The sequence below is a fragment of the Branchiostoma belcheri genome, unplaced genomic scaffold (assembly GCF_001625305.1).
Source record: "Branchiostoma belcheri isolate BF01 breed outbred unplaced genomic scaffold, Haploidv18h27 scaffold85, whole genome shotgun sequence".
NCBI lineage: Eukaryota > Metazoa > Chordata > Leptocardii > Amphioxiformes > Branchiostomatidae > Branchiostoma > Branchiostoma belcheri.
The window spans coordinates 722017-745738 of NW_017804520.1; the positions used below are offsets into that span (position 1 = coordinate 722017).

The window sequence follows — 23722 nt, forward strand, 5'->3', positions numbered from 1 at the left end:
AGAGAAAGTGACAAGTAAGGCCAACCAACTTATCCTTGATGAGCCCTCCGTTATGTGAAACAGATCCTCTCGAATCACCGGCGTCTTAATACTAAAGACCTAAGACGTTACCGCGAGAGGAAGGATAAATAAGTTCTCAAACAACTTCATTAGTTGGTCGGTGGTAGGGAATTGAATTTCTTCTCGTATAAGGCCACACCAATTCAATTTCTTGGTTAACGGATTTTTCTAGGAAAATAATGGAGCGGGCGGGCGAAAAAATAAAACAGGCCTAGGCATCCTATTATGGCCCAAAATGGTACGATAGGAGCCATGAAGTCAACACACCAGGCTGGTTCAAAATTTAAACAAGGAATTTTGAACTTTTAATGATACCATTGCATTGAAAGATGGAATAATTGTAACAACTATTATGAAAAGGACTGTTTTAAACTGTTCAGGGCAAAATATGAGCATTTTGCAGTTGATTCTGAATTTTTATTTTTATTTGCAAATCAGAAAAACATGAAGCGGGCGAATCCGTTAACCAAGAAATTAAATTGGTGTGGCCTTAGCATGCAAGCTGCTGTTGAGTCTTTGTGTTATGAATTAGTCAATATTTACAAAGTTGACTTTAGTTAGCAATTATTATGATAAATGCTTAACGTTCAGTCAACAAAAAGAAGAGATAGCTGAAATTTCCATTCGATCACACTCAGTTTCGAAGGCGACGTGTTTGAAAGGTTAAGTGTACTTACGTTAGGGTCACTGAGCTACCGGTAGTAGACGCTATTGTCTCCATCAGCTGAAATTTCAGGTATACATTTATGTTAAGCCTTTGTTATATCAATTAAATTTAACAGTACTGTAACATCATGTATGATAATTAGTTTTAATTATTCTATTTTAATTTAGCATTAAAACTGCTATGTGTTAAAGGAGATGAAAATTTTTGTCTAATTTTTTGTCTCATTTCAGACAATTTGTAATGTTTGTTAAACATATGTTCAGCATGCTAAGGTAGCAATTTGGCACCAGTTTTCCTGATTATGTAGGGAGTAGGGAGAAATTGTTTTTTAAGATGATAGTAGATTTTAGTGGTGTTATTTCTTTGAAAAGTTAAGAGGTTATTTCCCATTTTAATATCAAATGAAAATTCTTTTGGACTTACATGTAAGGTAATTGCTCATACAGCAATTATCATAATATGGTAACTTACTAAAAAAATATAATGGTCACAGTAGTATTTCTTTAACTGTTACCCTAAAATTTCCCCACGTTGGCAATATTTTATTGCAGACAGTTGTAGTTAGAAATTGGGATAAAACCCCAGACTGTAAATTTGTCTACCTAATTTGTCAGTATGGCACAGTGTGACATTAATAAGTCTGTACCATGTACATCTCTCGTGTAAAATCTAATTTTCCCGAGGCCCACGGCAGTATAACTAGATTACATCCATCACATGTCAGACCCTTGTGTCCCACTCTGCTAGTAGGACTCACGTGGTACAGACTGACCTGCCTATCTAATAACCTCCAACTTAGTCCAAGCAGATATGTAGGGTCTGTATTCAGTTTCAGGCATGTTTTTGAAGTCTTTCCTTCTTGAAGTGGTCCAAGTTTGTCTCTCTTCCCTGGGGTTCTATTTAGTTATCACACAGGCTTCTAAACTGTTCCATAGAATTTGAATGCATTTTGTCTGAGCTGCTTTCAAAAATTAAAATTCCGGATTTGGTTCATGTGTTGCATTTTTTGGTTTAGGTACAGGAAATTTTGGCTCTTTTTGTATTGAAAGGCATGTTTTCTTGGGTGGGTACAATGTATGACAGGAATAAAACCTAACATGGTGTATCTTATATGTATTCCCCAGGAACACTGGATCCCGGCCAGCAGTGCCAGTAAGCTGCGGGTCATGCACCCCTCGTCTGTGGAGGGAGTGGAGGACATGATCCGACTGGGAGACCTGCACGAGGCAGGCATACTCAGGAACCTGCTCGTCAGATACAACGCAAACCAGATATATGTGAGTGTTCCAGCCAGTAGTACAGTTTGAATTTTGTTTGAGAATTGTTAATCCTGATTTGTCAAGGACAAGACAACACTTAAGCTTCTGTTCTGAAACAACAGGAGCTTTTGACTAATTTGCATCATCCTTGTCTTGTCAAACTTTTGTTTCCTTTTGGACTTCGTATCAATCAATAGTTCTTACTTACAAACCTGCATTTCTGCATGTGTAAGTTCTCTAGTGTCACTGACAAATAGTAGGTAGTGGATGCTTTCTGAAAAGTCTGACTGTTTCCAAAATCATATCCAGTTGCTTGAGCCTTGAGTAACTGTTTTTTGACGAATTTCCCTCCATGTTTTATATTTTATTTACCTGTCACTGTGTGTCTATGTATAGCATCACAAATTGTTAATGTCTTCTTTCTCACTCACCCAGACATACACAGGGTCCATCTTGGTGGCTGTAAACCCCTATCAGGTCCTCCCCATCTACACAGCCGAGCAGATCCAACAGTACACCAACAAGAAGATAGGAGAGCTGCCCCCTCACATCTTCAGTATCGCCGACAATGCCTACTTCAACATGCTGCGAGCCAAGCGGGACCAGTGTGTCATTATTAGGTAAAGGTCCCTCCTCGATGGGCAGAGCCAAGTCAGCGCCAAATCACAGCATGGTTGCTTCGGCCTCCTTCTTGCCAAATCTTCTTGTCTCTCCACCACACCTGTCCTATGTCTTAAGATCATCCCTCTCTTAAATCTGATCTTAACACTTCTTGTGTCTCGACCACACCTGTCCTCTGTCTTAAGATCATCCTTCCCTAAATCTTAAATCTTAAGATCATCGTAGTTGTCTTAAACATGATCTTCAATCTGATCTTAAATCTTCTTGTGTCTCCACCACATCTGCCCTCTGTCTTACGATCATCCCTCTTTTGAATTTGACCTTTGGTCTTGTCTCTGGACCAGTCCTGTATCTCTTAAGATCACCTGTCTCTTAAATCTAGTCCTCAGTCTAATCCTCTATCTAATCTTCCATCTTCCTGTCTCTTTACCACACCTGTCATCCATCTTAGATTTTATATCATCCCTCTATTATTATCTATAATTTCCAAGCAGAAATTAAGGGTAGAGTACTGAAATGTTTTCTGACTGGCTAAGCTTTTCTGACAGCCACCACTTGGGGTGGGAGACTGTCAGAAACTGTGCCAGTCAGGTAATGTTATAATTTTCTACCCCAATATCTGCTTGGAGGTAAAAACTTTCTGATCATGTCTTTGTGATCCTCCATATTGTTTGGTCTCACACTTGTTGTTCATCCTTCGTACTCAAACTACGAATCCTGATCTAGATCTTCTTTAATCTTTGAATCTTTTTTGTTGGAATTTTCGCATGGTAGAATCAATGATACAGGCTCTAGATTTTTTTTTTCAAACTTATCTGATTTGTTTGCTTATCAAATTTTATTTGATTTTGATCTTTTTCTATCAATATTCTGAAATAGTGTTAGTTTTCCTTCTTTGCTCTGCGATTGCTCTGCAATATTTTATAATAATTGATTATAGTGCTTTATCTGCTGTTAATCCATTCTTCAATCTGTCCTAAACCTACAGTACTTTTCTTCAAGCATCTTTGCAGCAAGCTACAATGTGCTTCAATGTTGCAGCATAATTTTGACACTAAAACAATAATCTAACACCTAATCTAACAGCTTTTGTAACATGGTGAAGAATTTTTGCTTTTAAGAAGATGCTAAAATTCTAACACTCAATAATTTGCACCATAAATGCGTGAATAACATGGGCGATAAAATGTAGTGCTGGAATATGCACGGTTAGAGCTAGAAAAACCTGCACAACAAGTATTAATCTTAATCAATTATAGATTAATAACCTGTGCAACAAATATTAATCTTATCAATTATAGATTAATGACCCAAATCCAAGCTTTTCATTATAGCCATTAATCATGGCAAAACTGGGTTTAATCTATAATGATGAAAACTGAATATGTTTGATGTTTTTTATGAGCTATTTCCATCCATATCAAACAATTAAGTTGTGACAATCACTTGTCAGACTTAATCAAAACATTTGACACCTGACACCCCATCCTTCAATTGTTATGTGACCCAAATTCTAGCTTAGGCTTATGCTTATGGCAAAAATGGGTCTAATCTAATGATGAACACATAATTCAATGTATGTTTGATGTTCTTATTTATTTATACTTCTGATTATTAAGTTATGACAATCAATTGCAAAAAATTGTCAGACTTAATAAATATCAATATCCCAAACCCCACCCTTCAACCCGTTAATATGCTATGTGCCACACCATATACTGCTGACAATTATGATTGTTTACACACAATTCCATTATTGTATATCATATTACTTTGTCATGTGTGAGACATTTCAATTTTCAGTTTCATACATGACCGTCAGCAGCTGAAAAATTTATTTCTCCATAAACAGGAGGAAAAACTATGGAAGCCATTCGACATACAGTAAATAATCATGTATATTTCCTTGCAGCTAACACTGGCTTCCATTACTAATGTAATGCAAATACAGAGACTATATCTGGTCTCTCTGAAAGCCATTGATTCTCACCAGGGTAAATGCTTACCACATGTTACTGTTTGCATCCAATATGTTTGAGTTTTCTTGTTGAGTCTTGTTGGTACATGTATAACAATGTGATGCATTGTTTTGCATGGGCTGTCTGTACAAGTCTTGAAAATGTGGCCAGTGTTTTGCATGGCATTGATAACTTGACAGCTTTAAACAAAATCTTTTATATTGCCATACAGGATAATACATGTTACAGTCATTATGAAATGTTATAAGTGCAGGTGATTGCCATAAAAATGGCTCCTTTTACTAATGCTTGTTGCATGTTTCTGCCTACTGTTTTGTTTGAAAAGCAGCTTTTTGTGCACTTGCTGTTTCCTTGCCTCATAATGTACTTCAGTCAGTTGTTATGTGGTTAATATGTGAAAAAATCCTAGAACTGTTTCAATTTCTGAAGCCTTGCAAAGGCTGTTTAGGAAAACCAAAAACAAGCTCGTGACATTTTATTGTTATTTTTTTTCTTGCTGTTTTTTTAGCTTTCTTGACAAAATTCAAGCTCTTTGAAAATACAGATATTGTACAAGACTGTTGTCACTATGTAATCACCTGAGCCTGTCCAAAGGGAAATTCAGCTGTAATGTATTGTTAGAACATTTGAGACAAATTAAGGAAGAAAAGACCTACTGTTTCCCAATCTTTCCTCACCTTGTCTTGGACACCCCTGTCCTACGACTGACCACACGTTCCCTCTGTACAAGTTGTCATCACTGTACTCAACTTGTCAGTTGGACTTTGTTACTCCATCCAAACGTCTTCCACAATTATCCATCCTATGTCATCCTTTGGGGAGACAAAAAGGTCTGGCAACTGTCGGAGGCTTCAGAGCAACCGTGACTGACGGCTTGACCTTGCCTACCGCGGAACGTGACCTGGATTCACCCTGATAATACGCAGCTGTTTCCATGGCAACCGGTCAACGTGCTGGGCAGCATTGCATTGTGGGAGTACCTTAGAGCATTGCACCGTGGGATAAAAGAAGCTGGTTTGAATAGGAGGACATGTTACAGAATGTTACATAATGATGTTATCATGTGGTTTGCTGTGACAAATGTTTGAATGTTATTGAATAAGCAGACTGCAGTTCCAAGTTTAATAGACACTAAGTGTGTTCTCATGAGTCTTTGTATAATAGAATTCTCATGATTCATTGTGTTCAGTTTTGCTGTTACTTGACCAAACCGTATCATTTTGGTCTTTGCAGTGAACTTAAACTTATGACTAATTGTTTGAGGTGTATAAGCATCATAATTTATATCTATGACAAAATCATTAAGATTTGACCCTACTATGTTTTGTAGGCTGCTGAGAGAGGCCAAATCTACCAGGAAACATAATCTTACCCACTTAGATTTCAGCCAATACTAGTATCTGAATGGAATTCCACTGGAGAACAACCACCAAGAAATCAGCACCAAGGCCATGCCACACCTTATCACATTTAAAGCTCTCACTGCTTATAGAATCATTATTTATGTCAAACATCCACCTTTCTGTACTCCTTATGATCCGTATTTCATGGCCATGTGAAAATGTACTGTTATGTAGTGGAGAAAGTGGGGCAGGGAAAACAGAGAGCACCAAACTCATCCTACAGTTCCTGGCAGCCATCAGTGGACAACACTCCTGGATAGAACAGCAGATTCTGGAGGCCAATCCTGTCATGGAAGGTACTGTGTGGGTGCCTAGGATTACATGCACTCATAGATTTTTTTTTCTATTCCAACATGTAATCACCAGACGTGGTGACGCCACATGACCCCAGACACTTATAGATTGTAATGCCGGTTTTGAACTGCATGGGTGACATCAAACGTTAAGGCCCCTAACTTGTAAACAGACCATGTGTAGACCATGCTTGATACCATGTCCAGATGTGTCCTCTTTATCTCCCAGGGACCTTTTATTTTGACATACAATGTACAGTATTACAAACAATGCGTTATTGCACATTTGTATTGCACATTCAAACTGTGAACCTCTGCTTATTCGTCTTTCCAAATTGTATGTAAATGTGTGGATTTTGTAAGAAAATGTGAAGCATATTAACTCCTGATTGTCAGTATGCACATTGGATGATAAGCTGTTGCCAGATGAATTTGTCCTTCAAGATTATCTTGTATATTTTTGTTGCCGTTTCAAATATTTCCTTGAACTGTCTTTCTAAGATACTTTGCTTATATTCTTGAGGCCATCTTTAATTGCTTATATTCCCTTGATTTCAGCTAGTGTGTGTTCTGTCTGTCCTGTAGAGATCATGGCACCCTCACCAACCAGGTCTCCCCTCCATTTCTACTCCTTTCTTTCTTGACACTCAGGGTTTTCCCAGTCATAGATCTCTTCTAACAATCTTGGAGTGACCTGTCCAAAGTTGGAACATTTTTAATGTCAGATACAATTTTGTCTGTCAAGGTTACAGAATTGCCATTATTTTTGCCTATCGCTTGCAACAAGATTCCACAATGATGTGAGGAAGTACTCTCTAAGCAGAAGTTTGGGTCATTTTTGGGTGTAAAAGAAATTCCAGTGAAAAAAAGAAACCCCAATAAAAAAGCCTAAAAACACCCAAAAATAGCCCCAAAACCAAACTTCCGATTGGAGAGTGCACTGAGCAAAACCCTGACGAAAATACTGAGTCAACTCTCTTTTAAGAATTGTTTTCTTTGCCCCCTTTCCAATACTTCCACCATGAATATATAAATTCTTTTCCACCGACTTTTTCCGTCACCAAACTTCCTTCCTTGCATACATGTATGTTTCCTTCCATAGCGTTTGGAAATGCCAAAACCATCCGGAATGACAACTCCAGTCGGTTTGGGAAGTACATTGACATCCACTTCAACCAGAACGGTGCAATAGAGGGGGCCAAGATAGAACAGTACCTGTTGGAGAAATCCAGGCTTTGTTACCAGGTTTGTTTACTAAGAATAGTTTTAAAAAAAAAACAAATATAATGGACTTACTGATCATCCTTGAGGTGTCTTCTAGTAATACTTTGTAGCATGGCATTTTTAGAAAATTTCAAATTGTTGACATAAAGTCTTACTATGCTATACACATGTTTTTCTGACTCTTCTTGTGACTTATTAACTCGTTCCCAGCAAACTGAAGAGCGGAACTATCACATCTTCTACTGCATGCTGGCAGGGCTGCCGGCTGATGACAAGAGAAGACTGCACTTAACCAAGCCTCAGGACTACGCCTATCTGACAATGGTGAGAAAACATCTGTTCCAGCATGGTTTTTAAAGTGTCCATCCAAGAACCTGGTGTTAGTATTTATATTTAGCATAAATAGAAACTAGAAAGGTGCTACATTTGCAAAGTCAATGCATGATGTTAACTTTCACATGGTGTAGCCTAACAAACTACTGTTCTGTTTGTCATCTTCAAACACATATATATGGTGATGCTAGTTCAACTATGTCGTGCCACTTTCAATACAATGTAAACCAACACCACAGACTATCTGCTACAGCACCAGTTACCACGGTGACAGACATTTGGTCAAGGTCATTGGGTGTCAAGTGTGTTTGGAATGGAAGAAGAAACAGAGCAAAAACAATATGTTTTCCTTCTGGGAAGGTCAACATGAATATTATCATAATCAGACCATGATAACTGCATCAAACTCTTAATGTAATGCCATTGTACAAAATGCAAAACAATACATTCTTCATATACCAACGTTGCTGTGAATGTTTTCAGGGTGACTGCCTTGTTGCTGATGGTCGAGATGACGTGACAGACTTCGCAGCGATCCGGTCGGCCATGAAGGTGCTGATGATCTCTGACGCAGAGCAGTGGGAACTGTACAAGCTGCTGTCCTCCATCCTGCATCTCGGCAACCTGCAGTTTGAAAGTAAGATCTTATTTCATTCAACCCAGGGCTTGAAATTACCATTGTCCCGATGGCCACTGACCACTAAAATTTAGGCTGGGACAACTAAAAAGTGACTTTGGGGCAATTTTTGGGACAATGAGTAACCATTATCTAGCCCCTGCTGTTATATTATAGTTACTGTACCACTTCAACATTAACTATTGTACCTGTTATGTCCATAGGTTCGTCCATAGATAACCTGGATGCCTGTGAGTTGGTGGATGCCACCGGCCTGTCCGATTCTGCCAAACTCATGGAGGTTAGTTTGAGATCTTTTCTTTTTCATCTTAAGATTTTAGGAAAGATCTTGAGATTGTCATGAAAAATCTCAATATTGTTTCATAAGATCTCAAGATATAGCAAAAAATATTGAGGTCTTTGGAACAAATCTTGAGATTTTTCCATTTTCAACTAAGCAAGAAGACCCCCACTGGGGGTCATTATGATCCGAGAAGATTTTCACAAAGATTGGATATGTACCTCTAAGCTGTAATATTTTTTTCCTAAGCCCAAGCAATGTAAACCCTCAAACAACAAAATGTACCCTTTTGCATGACAGTTGAATGAAGAGGACCTGCTGAATGCCCTCACCACGCACACCCTCATCACCCGGGGTGAGAGTGTCACTTCCCCGCTCAACGCTGACCAGGCCAGCGACGTACGCGACGCCTTCTGTAAGGGCACGTACGGCCGCATGTTCGTCTGGCTCGTGGACAAGATCAACAACGCCATCTACCAGCCGCTGGAGAACCCCAAACACGTCCGCCTGTCCATCGGCGTACTCGACATCTTTGGGTTCGAAAACTTCGGAACCAACAGGTAAACATTTCCTCACTCAGGGCTCGAAATACTGGGTGGTGCACCCAAATTTGGAGCTGTGCACCCAATTTTTTTCTGTGGGTGCACCAGTGCACCCAAATATTTTCGTAGGTTTACAATAATATAAGTTATAGTAGTATACAACTGTACAACAAAATCTTAACATCTGATTGTCAGAAAAATAATAAAATCATTATTATAGAAAGCAGTGGCCTAGAGGTTCATCACGGCACAAGTGGTTAAAACCCTACCATTCAGTCTTATGCAGCTTTTACTTACTGTACAAATCTGGTGTGTTAGGCCTAAAGGCAATTTACCGGTTATGTGAAACACAAAAAAACAAAACAACAACAACCAGTTGCTCACACAACTATGCCTTAGAAATGTCAGGTTTCTAACTATGTCATTCAGACACTAGCAGGTTTTGTCTGCAGGAAATAACTGACTACTAGGATAAATGTTGACTGTGATCCTTGATAAAACAATGGCTAATTTCTTCAAATGTTTCGTTCAGCTTTGAGCAGCTGTGCATCAACTTTGCCAACGAGAACCTGCAACAGTTCTTTGTGAGACACATCTTCAAGCTGGAACAGGTAATCTTAGGATTATAAAATTGTCTTCAACTTTACAAAGAAGCAAGAAGAATCTGAACTTGTAATAGATTACACAATGTGCTGTTACTACATGTACATTTTTGTATCTGTAACTTTTTTCTGTGTTTGACTGTGTAACCATTGACCTGTACTCAGACAGATATGTTACGGTTACAACAACAACATGTTATGGTACAATACAGGTTACTTTATCAGATGTTCACAGTATTCTTTATACACAACCAAGCGTTAACACCAACTGACATTTCAGTGACCATCTGTCACCTTCCTCAGGGTAACACTGAGAGATACATAATGATTGTATTTTTGTACTACGTGTACTTCACACTGCAGCTACATGTAGTTGTTGTTGCTAGTTTCTGTCTTTGATTTTAACTTGTGCTGTTGTTTCCCTCCAGGCTGAGTATGATGCAGAGCACATCAGCTGGCAGCACATAGAGTTTGTGGATAACCAGGAGTGTCTGGACATGATCGCTGTCAAACCCATGAACATCATCGCTCTCATCGATGAAGAGAGCCGCTTCCCCAAGGTATGATTATAAAAAAATTAGACCAGCAAGGATTCTGTCAAATACCTGAGCAACATTTTTCACCTGCGTGTATACAATGTTCTTCCCTGTTGTTTTGCATTTTCTTTGGTCAAATTTGTAAGAAAGTCCATGTTGTCTCTCTTCATAATCTTCAGATAAAACTGAGGTTAACAGGTTAGTTACGGAAATTTTATATCAACCATTAACTGTTGTACATCATATTGCAATCGTCAAAAAGACAGTCTTGTAAGAATTTCATCATGAAGTGTATGACACCAATTTGTTGCCTGGTAAAGATTGGTTTTGTACAGTCAAATTCCTTGTGTTGGCAAGTGCAGATTCAAGCTGTTTATTTATTTTTCTCTCTCTCTTTCTCCCTCTCTCTCTCTCTCTCTCTGTTTTAACATCTGTTGTTCCCTGTGTTCTGAGGGTTTGATGGTAGGGGCTTGATGGTAGCTCGCCATTTGCCTCTGTCCTGTGGTTCTTGGGCAGGGTTAGAGTTTCAGCAACTTCACTGGCCAGATTCTTACTTATTTGCTGACAAATTTAATGCTCATCTCCCCTCTTCCCTCACCAGGGCTCAGACAAGACCATGCTGCAGAAGCTACACAAGCAGCACGGCCGCAATGCCCAGTTCATCCAGGCCAAGTCGGACATCAACGTCCACTTTGGTGTCGTCCACTTTGCTGGAGATGTGTACTACGATACCAGAGGTACAATTTTTACATGACATTTCAAGTTTCATGTCATTTCAAGTAAAATGTGTGTCACTGATTGTAACAGAGTCTGTACATGTGTATCGTGGGTCTCTGGCTCTGGACTTGAGTGTGAATCCTGGCTGTTGTCGCTCACCAGACTTGCATGCTAAATCGGCTAAGTACATGTACAGTACTGGAAAGGGTTGCAGTCCTTAGGACAGGACATTAAGTGGAGGTCCACTGTTCCTTGCGTTTGTCGAAAAGAGATAGGGGAATTTCCCAACCTATATATACTGAACATAGGGTCTGTCTTTCTTGTTACGACCAGTGGAAGATAATCTCACTTCAACGACCTAAAGTGGTTCAAGATCATTAATTATTTTGCACATTGACTCTGTAAGGTGCAACATGTATATTAGATATAACATTCCCTGCTAAACCTTGTCTGTTTTTTGCAGGTTTTCTGGAGAAGAACAGAGACAGGTTCCACGCCGACCTGCTGGACTTGGTTCAAACATCCAACAACAAATTCCTCAAGGGCTTGTTCCAAAAGGACATTGTTATGGTAATGATAAATCATATTACATTCTTAGTAATAAAGATTTCCTCTTTCATCATCTTGCAAAACTTGGTTATGGATTTTACAAATATATATGGTTTACACAATGGAATATATAATTGAAATATGTTGCTCTTTTGGAGCGACTTTCTCATTGGTCAAATTGCTAAATTGCCTGCTGTTATTGGTTGAACTGCTAATTGTGATTGACAGTCAGTACGGGTCTGTATTACTCATACATGTACTTGTTTTTGTTCATCAGGGCACAGAGACGAGAAAGAAGTCTCCGACACTGGGAGCCCAGTTCAAGAAGTCTCTGGACCTGTTGATGAGGACTCTGGGTGCCTGCCAGCCGTTCTTTGTACGGTGTATCAAACCCAACGAGTTCAAGAAACCTAGTGTAAGTAATTTCTTTTACTAACTGCGAAATATATGATCATAACTTTAAATTTTCCCAAGTTTGACCTTTTATGTTTTGTTGCAGAATACTCAAAATGTAGTCATACACTTAACTGGAGTTAAGCTGCTTCAACCCTAGACATGACGGCCCTTATTTTCAAAAAGAACCAATTTTAGATGATGTTGGCCCCTGTCACAGTTGATTGAAGGTTGACTCAGTTTGAAGTAATGCTCCCAGTCTTCTGTTTTTATTACATTCTCTTGCTAGAATTAAAATGTCAGAGAACCAAGAAAATGTTTATTATTGTTTATTGTTTATTGTCAGTTTGCACATAAAAAAGTAACAGTATAAAATGAAATTATATACAAGCAACTATATGCTGGAGAGCCCAAGAAACCTGAAGGTTTGTCTAGTGGACTCTCCCAAATCCTATTAATTTTACGATCTCATATTTACATACATTTATTGCATTTACATTTAACTTGCAATGTATTAAGGGACAAGCAAACAAATTAACTCAAAATAGGTACAAGATAATATAAAGTTAACACGGCGAATTGAATATCTAATCAATGAAGTAAGACAATCAAGAACAAATCATATTGAACAAAAAAATAAATTTCCATTAGTCAAATCATAAGTTGTTATGAGTAAGAACAACATAAGAAACCAATATTAACACAAAGAAAATATCATAGCATAAGAAAACAAGGAAAACAAAAGCAAATCAGGAAGTGGTAGTTGGCTTCTCTATCAGGTCAGTTTTTAAATGTCTTTTGAAAGTTGGAAGGGATTGACAATTTTGCTGTGAGTGACTTAAACTGTTCCAAATTAAGGGGCCTCTAAACATTATCGTGAACTGTTTCATATTTGACTTTGTCAGGATTGGCCTTAAATCATTTTGCTTTCTAGTACTGTAACTGTGGATATCTGAGTTGTATTGAAATATGTCCTGAAATTGAACTGGTAATTGTGAACTTTTATGTAAAACTCTATGGACAAAAATTGCTGTTTGGAGTTTATTAATGTCATACACTGTTAAAATTTTCAAGTTGTAAAATAGAACCGCAGAGTTAGCAAAAAATGGAACATAGACGCGATCCTAACAAAGCGCTTCTGCAGCTGATGCAGCGGACGGATTGAAGTAGTGTACGTACTAGCCCAGACTATATTACAATATGTTAAGTAGGGATAAATCAAAGTATAGTACAGAGTGATAAATATTTTACGAGACAGGCAACTTGCAACTTTTCTTATAATACCAATATTCTTATAGATTTGTTTACAAATAAGGTCAATATGGAACTTCCATGTGAGCTTCTCATCAATAAGGACTCCTAGAAATCGTGTGTTACATACCTGTTTGATTAGTTTATTGTCTATGTATATCATAGCCCTTTCTTTGTCGTATTTCTTATTTCTACCTGTGAAGATAATGAAGTTCGTTTTATCTATGTTAAGAGACTAAAATGGACTAATGATCTGTTTTTCTGTTTTTGTAAACGACAGATGTTTGATCGTGAGCTGTGTGTGCGCCAGCTGCGTTACTCAGGCATGATGGAGACCATCCGTATCCGGCGCATGGGCTACCCCATCCGACACACCTTCGCACAGTTCGTAGACCGCTACCGTATCCTGGTCAACGGCGTGGGCCCCTCCCACAAGACCGAGTGCAAGACTGCGTCGCAAAATATCGCCAAGGCCATCCTAGGAGATGCCGACTGGCAAATCGGCAAGACAAAAATCTTCCTGAAGGTGAGTGCCCTTTTTCAAAGTGTACTGCATGAATTGTTAAGAGATTTAGTAGATTCAGTCCAATTCTTACACAGTATACAAAATTATATTTTATTACAGTAATTATGTTTACTGAAGGAAAACATTGTTTTTGCTTGGTTTCTTCCTCTTCTTTTATCTTCTTCTTCTTCTCTACACAAATAAGGTCAATGACCTGAACCAGACGTCTATCACCATGGCAACTAGTGTTGGGTTACATCATGTTGCAATTTTATGGCAGGAGGGATTTAGACTTCTGTCACCATACATGTACTGTATGAATGTGTTTGAGTAAGAATTAACAGAACAGACCATATGTGGAAGTAAACATTATGCATTTGCTTTGCAAATGTTACCTTAAGTTTTTAGTATAAGATTGTGAATCATCTAGATTAGGGAAATGTTTACCTTTTTTCTTGTACCAAACACGATGACAGGATGAGCACGATGCCATGCTGGAGATAGAACGTGACCACGCTCTGACTCGGCGGGTGGTCCTGATCCAGAAGATGGTGCGAGGATGGTTCTACCGCAGACGCTTCCTCAAGATGAAGTCAGGGGCACTTAAGATCCAGACAGCCTGGAGGGGACACAGGGAGAGGAAGAGATACCATGCTGTGAGTTACTACCATACTGAGGAGTATATGAGGGCCTGCAAGGGGGGTAGTGATTACGAATTACGCAAAATTTTCGCCGCCTATTACGAATTACGTTAAAGTTTCAGAGCTGATTACGACTTTACGATTTGCGGCTAATGTCCAATTACGAATTACATTGATTTTTGCGGAGGCTGCCTACGAATTACGAAGTCTAAAACGGCCTGATTACGCCTTACGAAAAAGGGCTTGCAGGCCCTCGTATATTGTAGAGGGGATTCATTCCTCAAGCTAATCGACATCTGTCACACACAGTCGTCCCTCAGTAAAACATCTGGAGCAGCGTAGTTTCTGTTTTGAGCTTTTATTCAGCCTGTCACACGACCGGTTTTGCCTGTGTGGCTTCTTCAAGTGTACACAAAGACAATTCAAACTCTTCTACAGTAACTAGATTAATTATGGACATTACTACTGAACGTTTCAAGTGACATACATGACTCATCTTTTTAACTTATGGAAGTTATCGTCTGTAATTAATCCAGGAATAGTCTGAATAGAGTTTGAATTGTCTTTGAGTATTGCTGTTAAATTCATACCTGAATGTCTGACCTTCATCAACGATATGGAGGAGTCTTTAACTAGATATATCTGACATACTGTAAAAATTGTATAAATTAGTTTGTTCTTTGATGTTTGCCTAATAGTATGATGCTTTGTCCTTTTGTTCTTGTGAAAACTCCCACATTTTTAAAAATCTCAAACCTTGGTATAAATGTTTTAAATCTAATTATAGTTATTGTGCAATCACACCAAATAATAATGTAATTTAAAACTTTTGTTTCTTTCCACAGATGAAGATTGGATACGCCCGTCTGCAGGCTCTGTTCCGAGCGCGCATCCTGTCGTACCACTACAACTTCCTGCGCAAGAGGATCGTGGGATTCCAGGCCCGCTGCCGAGGCTACACGGCGAGGAAGGACTTCTCCAAGCGGATGCACAGCATCGTCAAGATCCAGTCAGGCTTCCGCGGATACATCGCGCGCAAACAGTACCAGAAGCTGAAAATCGAGGTGAGACTTCCAGCCTACATGTAGCTAAATGTCATCTTTTCACTAGAATGTAAACTTTGTGCATGATACATTTGTACATTGAGTAGCAGTGTTCTCGCCAGGCCTTTTGAGCATAGCGGGCCGCTATGCTGTGAATTTGTTCCGCTACGCTGTAATTTTGCCGCTATGCTGTGTTTCCGACCAGCGTAGCGGGATTTTCATGTTTACCCTTTTGATCTCGGCTACCGTCGTAATAATCCTTGCTTTAAACTTGATAAAATAATGTCTTTGCTCTCGGCACAATGAGCATCTCATAGAAGGCAGTTTCAAGTGACAAAGAAGTGATTCACAACCTGCTGTGAGTTAATTAATCAAACCCCACAAATTGGCGGCGATAGACGGGCGTGACATAGGGGCGTGACATTCAGGCCGAGGAGCGGCTCGAGAGCGGCCGGCTCGCTAAGTTTTGCCTGTACGTACGAAGCTCAGTGCTCGGAAACAAACATTATCACTTACATCAGTACCTAGTCTTTGAGATTTCTTATCAATTACACCTAAAACTAGCAGAAATACCCACATTTTGTGAGGTAAACAAGTACCGAAACGAGAACTTGAAGTACCTGCCCTCCCCTCATGCTTGCCGGGAACATGACGGGCGTAAATAAAGCTCTAATTCCAGAAACCTGGGTGCCATTATGTACGCCACTCAACAGCATACATCCTTTATTGTTGTCCAAACATGTCCATTTTTTTGGCTGGATCGTCTTGCATGGAGAAATTTACCGAAAAATCAAACAGACAGCGCCAACAGGACATTGCTCGGCCATGGGCGGCATGCTTTAGATAAGTTCATTTCAAGGGAGCACGATGTCTCAACTGTAATGTTGTCTACCTTTCAACATCTGTCAATTAGATTTTAAATTCAAAATCTAAGCATTAAAATATAATTATGCCATGTTGTTCCTGCAAAATATCGTATTTCTTATAATTTGACAAGGGCTTGAACTGTTTCCAAGAAACTTTCCCCCTGCTTACAGAATAGACTCTTCCAAGATGGCTCGCACGCAACACGTTAGAAATTGACACAGCTGGACGGAAGCCGCTTTTTACTGTGTTTTCCCTCAAAATGTTCTTGACTTCGTCGGTAATATAGCTCATTATCAAGTAATTCTACCATTTTACCAATATAATTTACCAATGACATGGGGAATCACAGCGTATTTACCAAAGAACCTCTTGCTGACTGCCGATGTTGTGTTGACAGATGAAAGAAACCCTTTGAACTATGCCGAGGCTTGGGCCAATTTTGACTGTGTCGCAAAGTTAAAATATCAGAACAAATTCTAAAACATGATACAAGTGTACTCCTGTAGTTTCCTTTTTGAAACATTGAAACATGCATAACAGATTTATAATCATGTCAAAATGATTCCTAAATATTTAGTTGTACAATATAAAAAAAAAGTATTTTGCCAAAGACCTATACCAAGCATAAGTAACTCCATTTATTATGACCCTTCATGAATTTGGAAATAAATTTTGGCTTAAAAAAAAGCTGTAACAAAGGTGAAAACTTTTTCAAAATTTGACCCTCAAAATGCAGGAAATGGTGTTTCAGAGGGTTATATATTTCAAAATTTTCCGGGGGAGGATGCCCCCGGACCCCCCTACATTACTCGCGCCTGTGGCGCTCGCCCTCGCGCCTTCGGCGCTCGATGTGCAGCTTGGCCCACAACCTGGCCCCCTATGCTGTGAAAAAATCCTGGTGAGAACACTGGAGTAGTATTACTAGTAAGTACCTAATTTTTCCAAACATTATATTAAACATTATATTAAATTTTTATTGTCTGTTTTCATGCACCAAAGTTTCAAATGGCAATAGATATGAGTGTGACAGACAAAAATGACTGTAAGAATCATAATCAATTATAGGTCCATGCCCTGGTGTTTGGTGTACATTTGGTTCAGGACCCTTAAAATAATTACGGCTTTTGCACAATCTTACCCCCACTTCTTCTGTATCTTGGGTATTTTTAGGGAAGTGCAATGTAGTCAAGTAACAATCAAGTTTCGACTGTCTCTTTCTGGTGAAAAATAGAGTGGATTGAACCTGGTCCTGATGAATTTCGTTTACAGTGATTTTTTTTGTTGTTCTACAGAACAAGCGTCGTATGGAGGCTGAGCGACTGAGGTTGGAGGAGGAGGCACGTCTCCGACAACAGATGGGCGCAAAGAAAGCCAAAGAGGAGGCAGAGAAACGTCACCAGGTACATGTACTACTGTAGCTTCATCAACATTATAAATTTTGTGGAACTTAAAATGCACAAACAATATACGGTATATTGCTTCTAAACCCAGATAGCGCAGTTTCTAGGGGCAAAAGTTTAGTACTTTTCTTACTGTTATTGCTATAGAAAAACTTCTACTAAGCTGAAAAGATTGTGTATTTGCAGAAAGTATTTTCAACTTGCAGAACAAAATTTTGACATTCTGCAATAATACAGAACACTGATTCAGAAGCTTCATCAAAGTTTGTGGAACTTAAAATCAGTGAAAATCACAGTTAAACAACCATTATAGTAACACAGGAAGGCATTGGGTTCACATTGAAAACCACAAACTTGAAAATACAGCTGCAAAAATTTCACAATTTACAGTATTTGCTCTCAACAGTTTGTTTCTAACAGTTCATAATATGTGTGATGTGTTGCTTTTACAGAATCATCATCTGAAGGTCTCTCAAAACAAAAACTTCAGTTATAGTCAGTTTGTAAATGTTTATTTATTATGCAATGGGTTGTTTGTTAATGTTTGTGATATTTCTATTAATTTTTTCATATTATAATTGATGTTGGTTTCAGCAATTGTTTCCAAATTTACACTTGAGATCCTCATTTAAGAGGAAGATAATGGAGTACGCTTTCATGTAGCGGTGAAGGCTTTCCAGAATTTATGATCACCTGGAAGTGTGGTTTTATGAATTATTAATACTTTCCCTTTGTGACTACACTTTGGCATTTCTCTAAGGTATAGATGTACCTGAAAAAAATCTGTTTTTGCATCCCATTATGAATATTAAAAAGAGAAATTCCGTCTGGTTCACGTCCCTCTCTTCTTCCAGTGAAGTCAGCTTCATATCTCGTGGTAGTAAGAATGTACAGTGCTTGATACTGCAAGTTTTTTTTTGCTATATTTTTTTGGAAGATGTAATTTCTGTAGAATGTACAGTGCTTGATACTGCAACCTTTTTTTGCTATATCTTTTTAAAAATAGACTGTGCAGTGCTTGATATCGTACCGCAAGTTTTTTTTTCTATATTTTTTTAGAAGATGTAATTTTTGTAGAATGTACAGTGCTTGATACCCTTTAGCAACCTTTCTTTGCTAATTTTTTCTTTAGAAGATGTAATTTTCTACATTAATGCCCCCCTCCCCACAGCAACGCCTGAGGCAGATGGAGTATGAAAGCCTTGAAAATGAACGTCAGAAGAAGTATGAGATGGCGAAGAAGAAGGACATGATAGAGAATGCGGAGAAGAGGAAGGACCATCCCGTGGACGACTCACAGATGGTGGACGAAGTCTTCAACTTCCTGCCGGAAACAAACGCAGAGTCAGGCCCTGCCCCAACCGCATTCAGGGTAAATACAAGAAAAATGATTGTACTTATTTTTTTTTTCTATGATTTATTTCTATTCAATTAAAAGTGAACCATCCTTACAAAGTTAGCAGGTGAAAGTGTACAGTATTAAATATCAATTATAACAGATATTTTTTGCCAGTATTGTGAAAAATTAAGTAATGTTCAATATAGAAATTCTGATTGAAGCTAAAGTTAAAACTCAATGTTACTTAACAATATAATAACTTAAATTGGGTTATTGCCTGTCCTGATGATCCCATGTTTTCCTAATGAACTAGCAGTTGCTATGAATAAGCAACAATAATTATCCTTTACTTGTATATGGTGTATTTTTACTGAAACTGCGTTTAGCTATGATCATGATTAACATGTTGTTGAAATCCTCCAATTGAAAATTGTTCCCTTCATAATTCTTACGAAAGGACCTGGAAGAAAAGAGAACGAGAGATCTGAAGAAAGAAGAGGTAGACGACACCATGCACCTGCCTGTACCCAAGGATGAAGAGGACATCTCAGAGTACAAGTTCTCCAAATACGCTGCTACGTACTTCCAGGGGAGCACCACGCACTCTTACGTACGCCGGCCGCTCAAGGCACCGCTCCTCCCACACGACAATGAGGGAGACATGCTGGTACGTCATTGGTCGATTCAAACATCTTAAAGTTTATATTTACCAAAGGAAAACATATTGTTTTTGCTCAGTTTCCTCTTCTTCCTCTTCTTCTCCAAACAAATAGGGTCAATGACCTGAACCAGATGTCTGTTACCATGGTAACTGATATTGGGTTACATCATGTTGCAATTTTATAGCAGGAGGCATTTAGACTCCTGTCACCATATATTGTAATACTACATGTATATGGTGACAGGAGTCTAAATGCCTCAATGCTAATTGTATATGTATTGAATGTGTTTTGATGTAAGAAATTTGTTTTGTTGTTGTTTAGGCTGCCCTAGCAGTGTGGATCACCATCCTGAGGTTCATGGGAGATCTGCCCGAGCCCAAGTGGATGACGTCCAACTCGGAGGCCCAGGACAACACCCCGGTCATGACCAAGATCTACGAGACTCTGGGGAAGAAGTCAGGACTGTACAAGAAGGAACTACAGGACATTCAGATGGGCATCGACCCTAACGTTCCTGACAGGTGGGACCATGAAGTTGAACTTGACCATGAACTTAAATGTAGACACATTTGGTCTACATTAGGATGTATTTTGACAGGATCTTATACATGTATCTAGCAGATCTCATTATTTTTCCTCCCCATTTCCCAGGTACAAGAAGGGAAGTGTGAAGAAGAAGCTGGTGTCCATGACCTTGAAGAAGAAGTCTAAGATCACAGACGAGGTGCGTGACCGGCTGGCTGAGGGTGACGTGGCAGCGTACAGTAACAGCATGCTGGAGGACCGCCCCACCTCCAACCTGGAGAAACTACACTTCATCATCGGGCATGGCATCCTCCGGCCCAACCTCAGGCAAGTACAGAAATGCTAAGAAGGCTTAGGGAAAAAATGTGGTGTTTCCTGTTTCCCGATGGACCCTAGAAAAACCTGCAGACACTAGAGTTTTTTGGGGTGGACCCCTGCAGGAGACGAGCTGATCAACCTTTTCTAGCTCCATGATCTGACATCTGAGTGATGAAACATTGTACAATCGGTTTTCCAACATGGACATTGAAAATGAAAGTGTCCTCATGCAACTTTTGCTTTGTTAAACTGTATTGTATAAGTTGGACCCCTATATAGATATCACTGAAGTCTAGAAAAAAAAAAAATCCCTACCTACCGACCCTGATTTTTTCGGGACTGAAACAGGAAACAAAACAAAACAAAACAATACAAATTTCTCTAGGAAATCTGTATTTTCATTAACCAATTAACAGCATTAGAATGCATTGTTTCATCTCCCTAGTACATTTCTGACGTCATTTCGATGTTTGGTTCAGTGATAGATAGCCATATCACTGTAGGTCTTATGCATAATTAATATAACCTCCCATTGTGTGATACCATACTGCTTGTCATGTTTTGTTATAACTGATAGTTTTACGATGAATACTCACGGTACATCAATTTGTTTAGGGCACCTTGTATTTCCGTCGTGCGTAATAAATTTCAAAACATCGTGGGGAATGACGCTTCTTCAAGAGGTTGCTAAATCTTTAAAGTAGTATTTTTTTCTATTTTTCTCTCTTGAAATTTCACCTGTTATGGTCTAATATCTGTGACATAATTTTGTGACATTGTTAAAGTTGTTAAGGTTACTATAGATTAAGTATATTAGGAACATCAGCATAAGATTTAGGGTTATTTTTTTGTACATGTGCTCTGGACTGATTTTAGGTAACGTAGCCATCTCCAGTTGAAAAAAGAATATCTCCAACTGTATTGGTTATACACTTTATCAGTTTAACATGGTTTTCCTATTTCACAACTATGTTATTCACTGACAGAAAGGTACTGTGCTTGGCAGATCCTGTTTGTTAGTTACTTGACAGGTATGTTTGTTTATGTTTGTTTATTTATGCCATGTTGTTGTTCCCACAGAGATGAGATCTACTGTCAGATCTGTAAACAGCTGACCCAGAACCCCTCCAAGAGTAGTCACGCCCGCGGCTGGATCCTTCTGTCTCTCTGTATCGGCTGCTTCGCTCCATCAGAGAAGGTACAGTAATTAATTTGTTAATTGTTTTTGCCTAATAATTGCCTACTTTGTAAATATGATTATTTGTACTGAAGTATCTAAAACATTACACGAACAGTAACAGATATATAAATGCATTTATTTTTACGTAGATTTAATACTGTGGAAACGGTTGTCTTCAGTTCCTGGTCAAAACAAAACTGTTACTTTTATTTTCAAAGTGTTTTTGCAGAAACGATATTGTTAGCTTAGATGGAGTCAATTCACTTTTTAAATCTTCATCAATCAAATTGCTTGAACCGAGCAATTGTATCAAATCTGAACATTACCAAACATTGTACCAAAATTAAGTATCTAAACGTTACATGACAGTAATTGTAAACTCTTCATCTTCCCAGTTTGTGAAGTATCTTCAGTGCTTCATTAAGGAAGGCCCGCCTGGCTACGCTCCGTACTGTGAGGAGAGGATGAAGAGAACGTTTGTTAACGGCACCAGGAACCAGCCGCCCAGCTGGCTGGAGCTACAGGTCAGGTTTATATTGTACTATCATAAAATTCGCTACGCTCACTCGGTGGTTTTATTCAGCAACTGACTAGGGTATATAGGCAATTGTTACAAATGCTGTTTTGACTTCCTTTCCAAACCTATTTGTACATTACAGTGTTAAGATTTCTACACATTGTAAGTCTGCCTCAATATTATTAGACACATTTGCAATGTACTATTTCACATTTTTTCCTTCTTAAAGATTTCACTGTTTTCTTATCGCAGGCCACAAAGTCCAAGAAGCCCCTGATGTTGCCAATCACGTTCATGGATGGTACGACCAAAACCCTCCTGGCAGATTCCGCCACCACGGCGCGGGAACTCTGTCAGATGCTGTCGGAGAAAATTGGGCTGTCAGACCAGTTTGGGTTCTCATTGTACATCGCCCTCTTTGATAAGGTATGCAGCTATTTTTGTGTCCAGTGCTAATGATGTGAATTTGAAAGCTGTTTTCTTAAAAGATACATGCTACGTTGCAAAACATACAATGCAAAGGTTTTCCATTGGCTAAGTACAATCAGTGTGATTAGTGATGAAAAGAAAATGGAAAAACTTTTTTTTACTAGACCCCAAAAAGTCTTTTAATAGACCTGAAAAACTTTTTTACTAGACCTGAAAAACTTTTTTTACTAGACCCCAAAATTTTTACTAGACCTGAAAAACTTTTTTTACTAGACCCCAAAAAAATTTTACTAGACCTGAAAAAGTTTTTTTATTAGACCCCAAAAATTTTACTAGATCACAACTTCAGATCTACGTGTAACTTTGACATTCTTTGTTTCCAGGTTTCGTCACTGGGTAGTGGTAGCGACCACGTGATGGACGCCATCTCTCAGTGCGAGCAGTACGCCAAGGAACAGGGCGCGCAGGAGAGGAACGCTCCCTGGAGACTCTTCTTCCGCAAGGAGATCTTCGCGCCCTGGCACGACCCCACCGAGGACAGGGTGGCCACCAACCTCATCTACCAGCAGGTGGTACGAGGGGTCAAGTTCGGCGAGTACAGGTGTGACAAGGTGAGACATTCTGTTGTTATCATGTGCAATAGTACAGGTACAAGAGTAGTTCTATCTGTCAGTAAAGATTTGTTGTGTGTTCATTGAAAATTTTTGCAGACTGACTACTAGTATTCAAATATTACATGTAGGAGAAATGAAACTTGGCAGTACTATTAGGTCAAAAGACTGATAAGCCAGTCTATGGGAAACTAAGTAAAATATTGGCAGTGTATTCATGCAGAATCATGACTCTCTGAATCCAACTGGCTGACCTGACTAGCATATCTCACTTCAAGTAGTGATTATATATATATTATTATGTAACACCAACTCTTTTCTTACTAATTACATACCATT

The 23722-nt window shown here is 38.9% G+C and overlaps 1 protein-coding gene across 3 annotated transcripts in view; it reads left to right on the top strand.

The window, feature by feature from the left end:
- The window catches only part of LOC109487020 (unconventional myosin-VIIa-like), a 90514-nt gene that overhangs the window by 14696 nt on the left and 52096 nt on the right, over window positions 1–23722 (top strand). For all 3 annotated transcript variants that reach the window (XR_002141228.1, XM_019790941.1, XM_019790940.1), the window contains 25 exons: window positions 1852–2004; window positions 2422–2606; window positions 6164–6285; window positions 7385–7527; window positions 7717–7830; window positions 8323–8476; window positions 8680–8756; window positions 9057–9316; window positions 9831–9909; window positions 10329–10460; window positions 11038–11173; window positions 11617–11723; window positions 11980–12117; window positions 13627–13872; window positions 14328–14507; window positions 15338–15556; window positions 17695–17802; window positions 18974–19174; window positions 19599–19808; window positions 20125–20324; window positions 20455–20655; window positions 21727–21844; window positions 22222–22350; window positions 22596–22769; window positions 23156–23383. Coding sequence is in view for 2 of the 3 variants with exons in the window: in XM_019790941.1 (XP_019646500.1) it covers window positions 1852–2004; window positions 2422–2606; window positions 6164–6285; window positions 7385–7527; window positions 7717–7830; window positions 8323–8476; window positions 8680–8756; window positions 9057–9316; window positions 9831–9909; window positions 10329–10460; window positions 11038–11173; window positions 11617–11723; window positions 11980–12117; window positions 13627–13872; window positions 14328–14507; window positions 15338–15556; window positions 17695–17802; window positions 18974–19174; window positions 19599–19808; window positions 20125–20324; window positions 20455–20655; window positions 21727–21844; window positions 22222–22350; window positions 22596–22769; window positions 23156–23383 (4014 nt within the window). In the remaining variant the exon portion in view is untranslated. The remainder of the gene's footprint in view (window positions 1–1851; window positions 2005–2421; window positions 2607–6163; window positions 6286–7384; window positions 7528–7716; window positions 7831–8322; window positions 8477–8679; window positions 8757–9056; window positions 9317–9830; window positions 9910–10328; window positions 10461–11037; window positions 11174–11616; window positions 11724–11979; window positions 12118–13626; window positions 13873–14327; window positions 14508–15337; window positions 15557–17694; window positions 17803–18973; window positions 19175–19598; window positions 19809–20124; window positions 20325–20454; window positions 20656–21726; window positions 21845–22221; window positions 22351–22595; window positions 22770–23155; window positions 23384–23722) is intronic.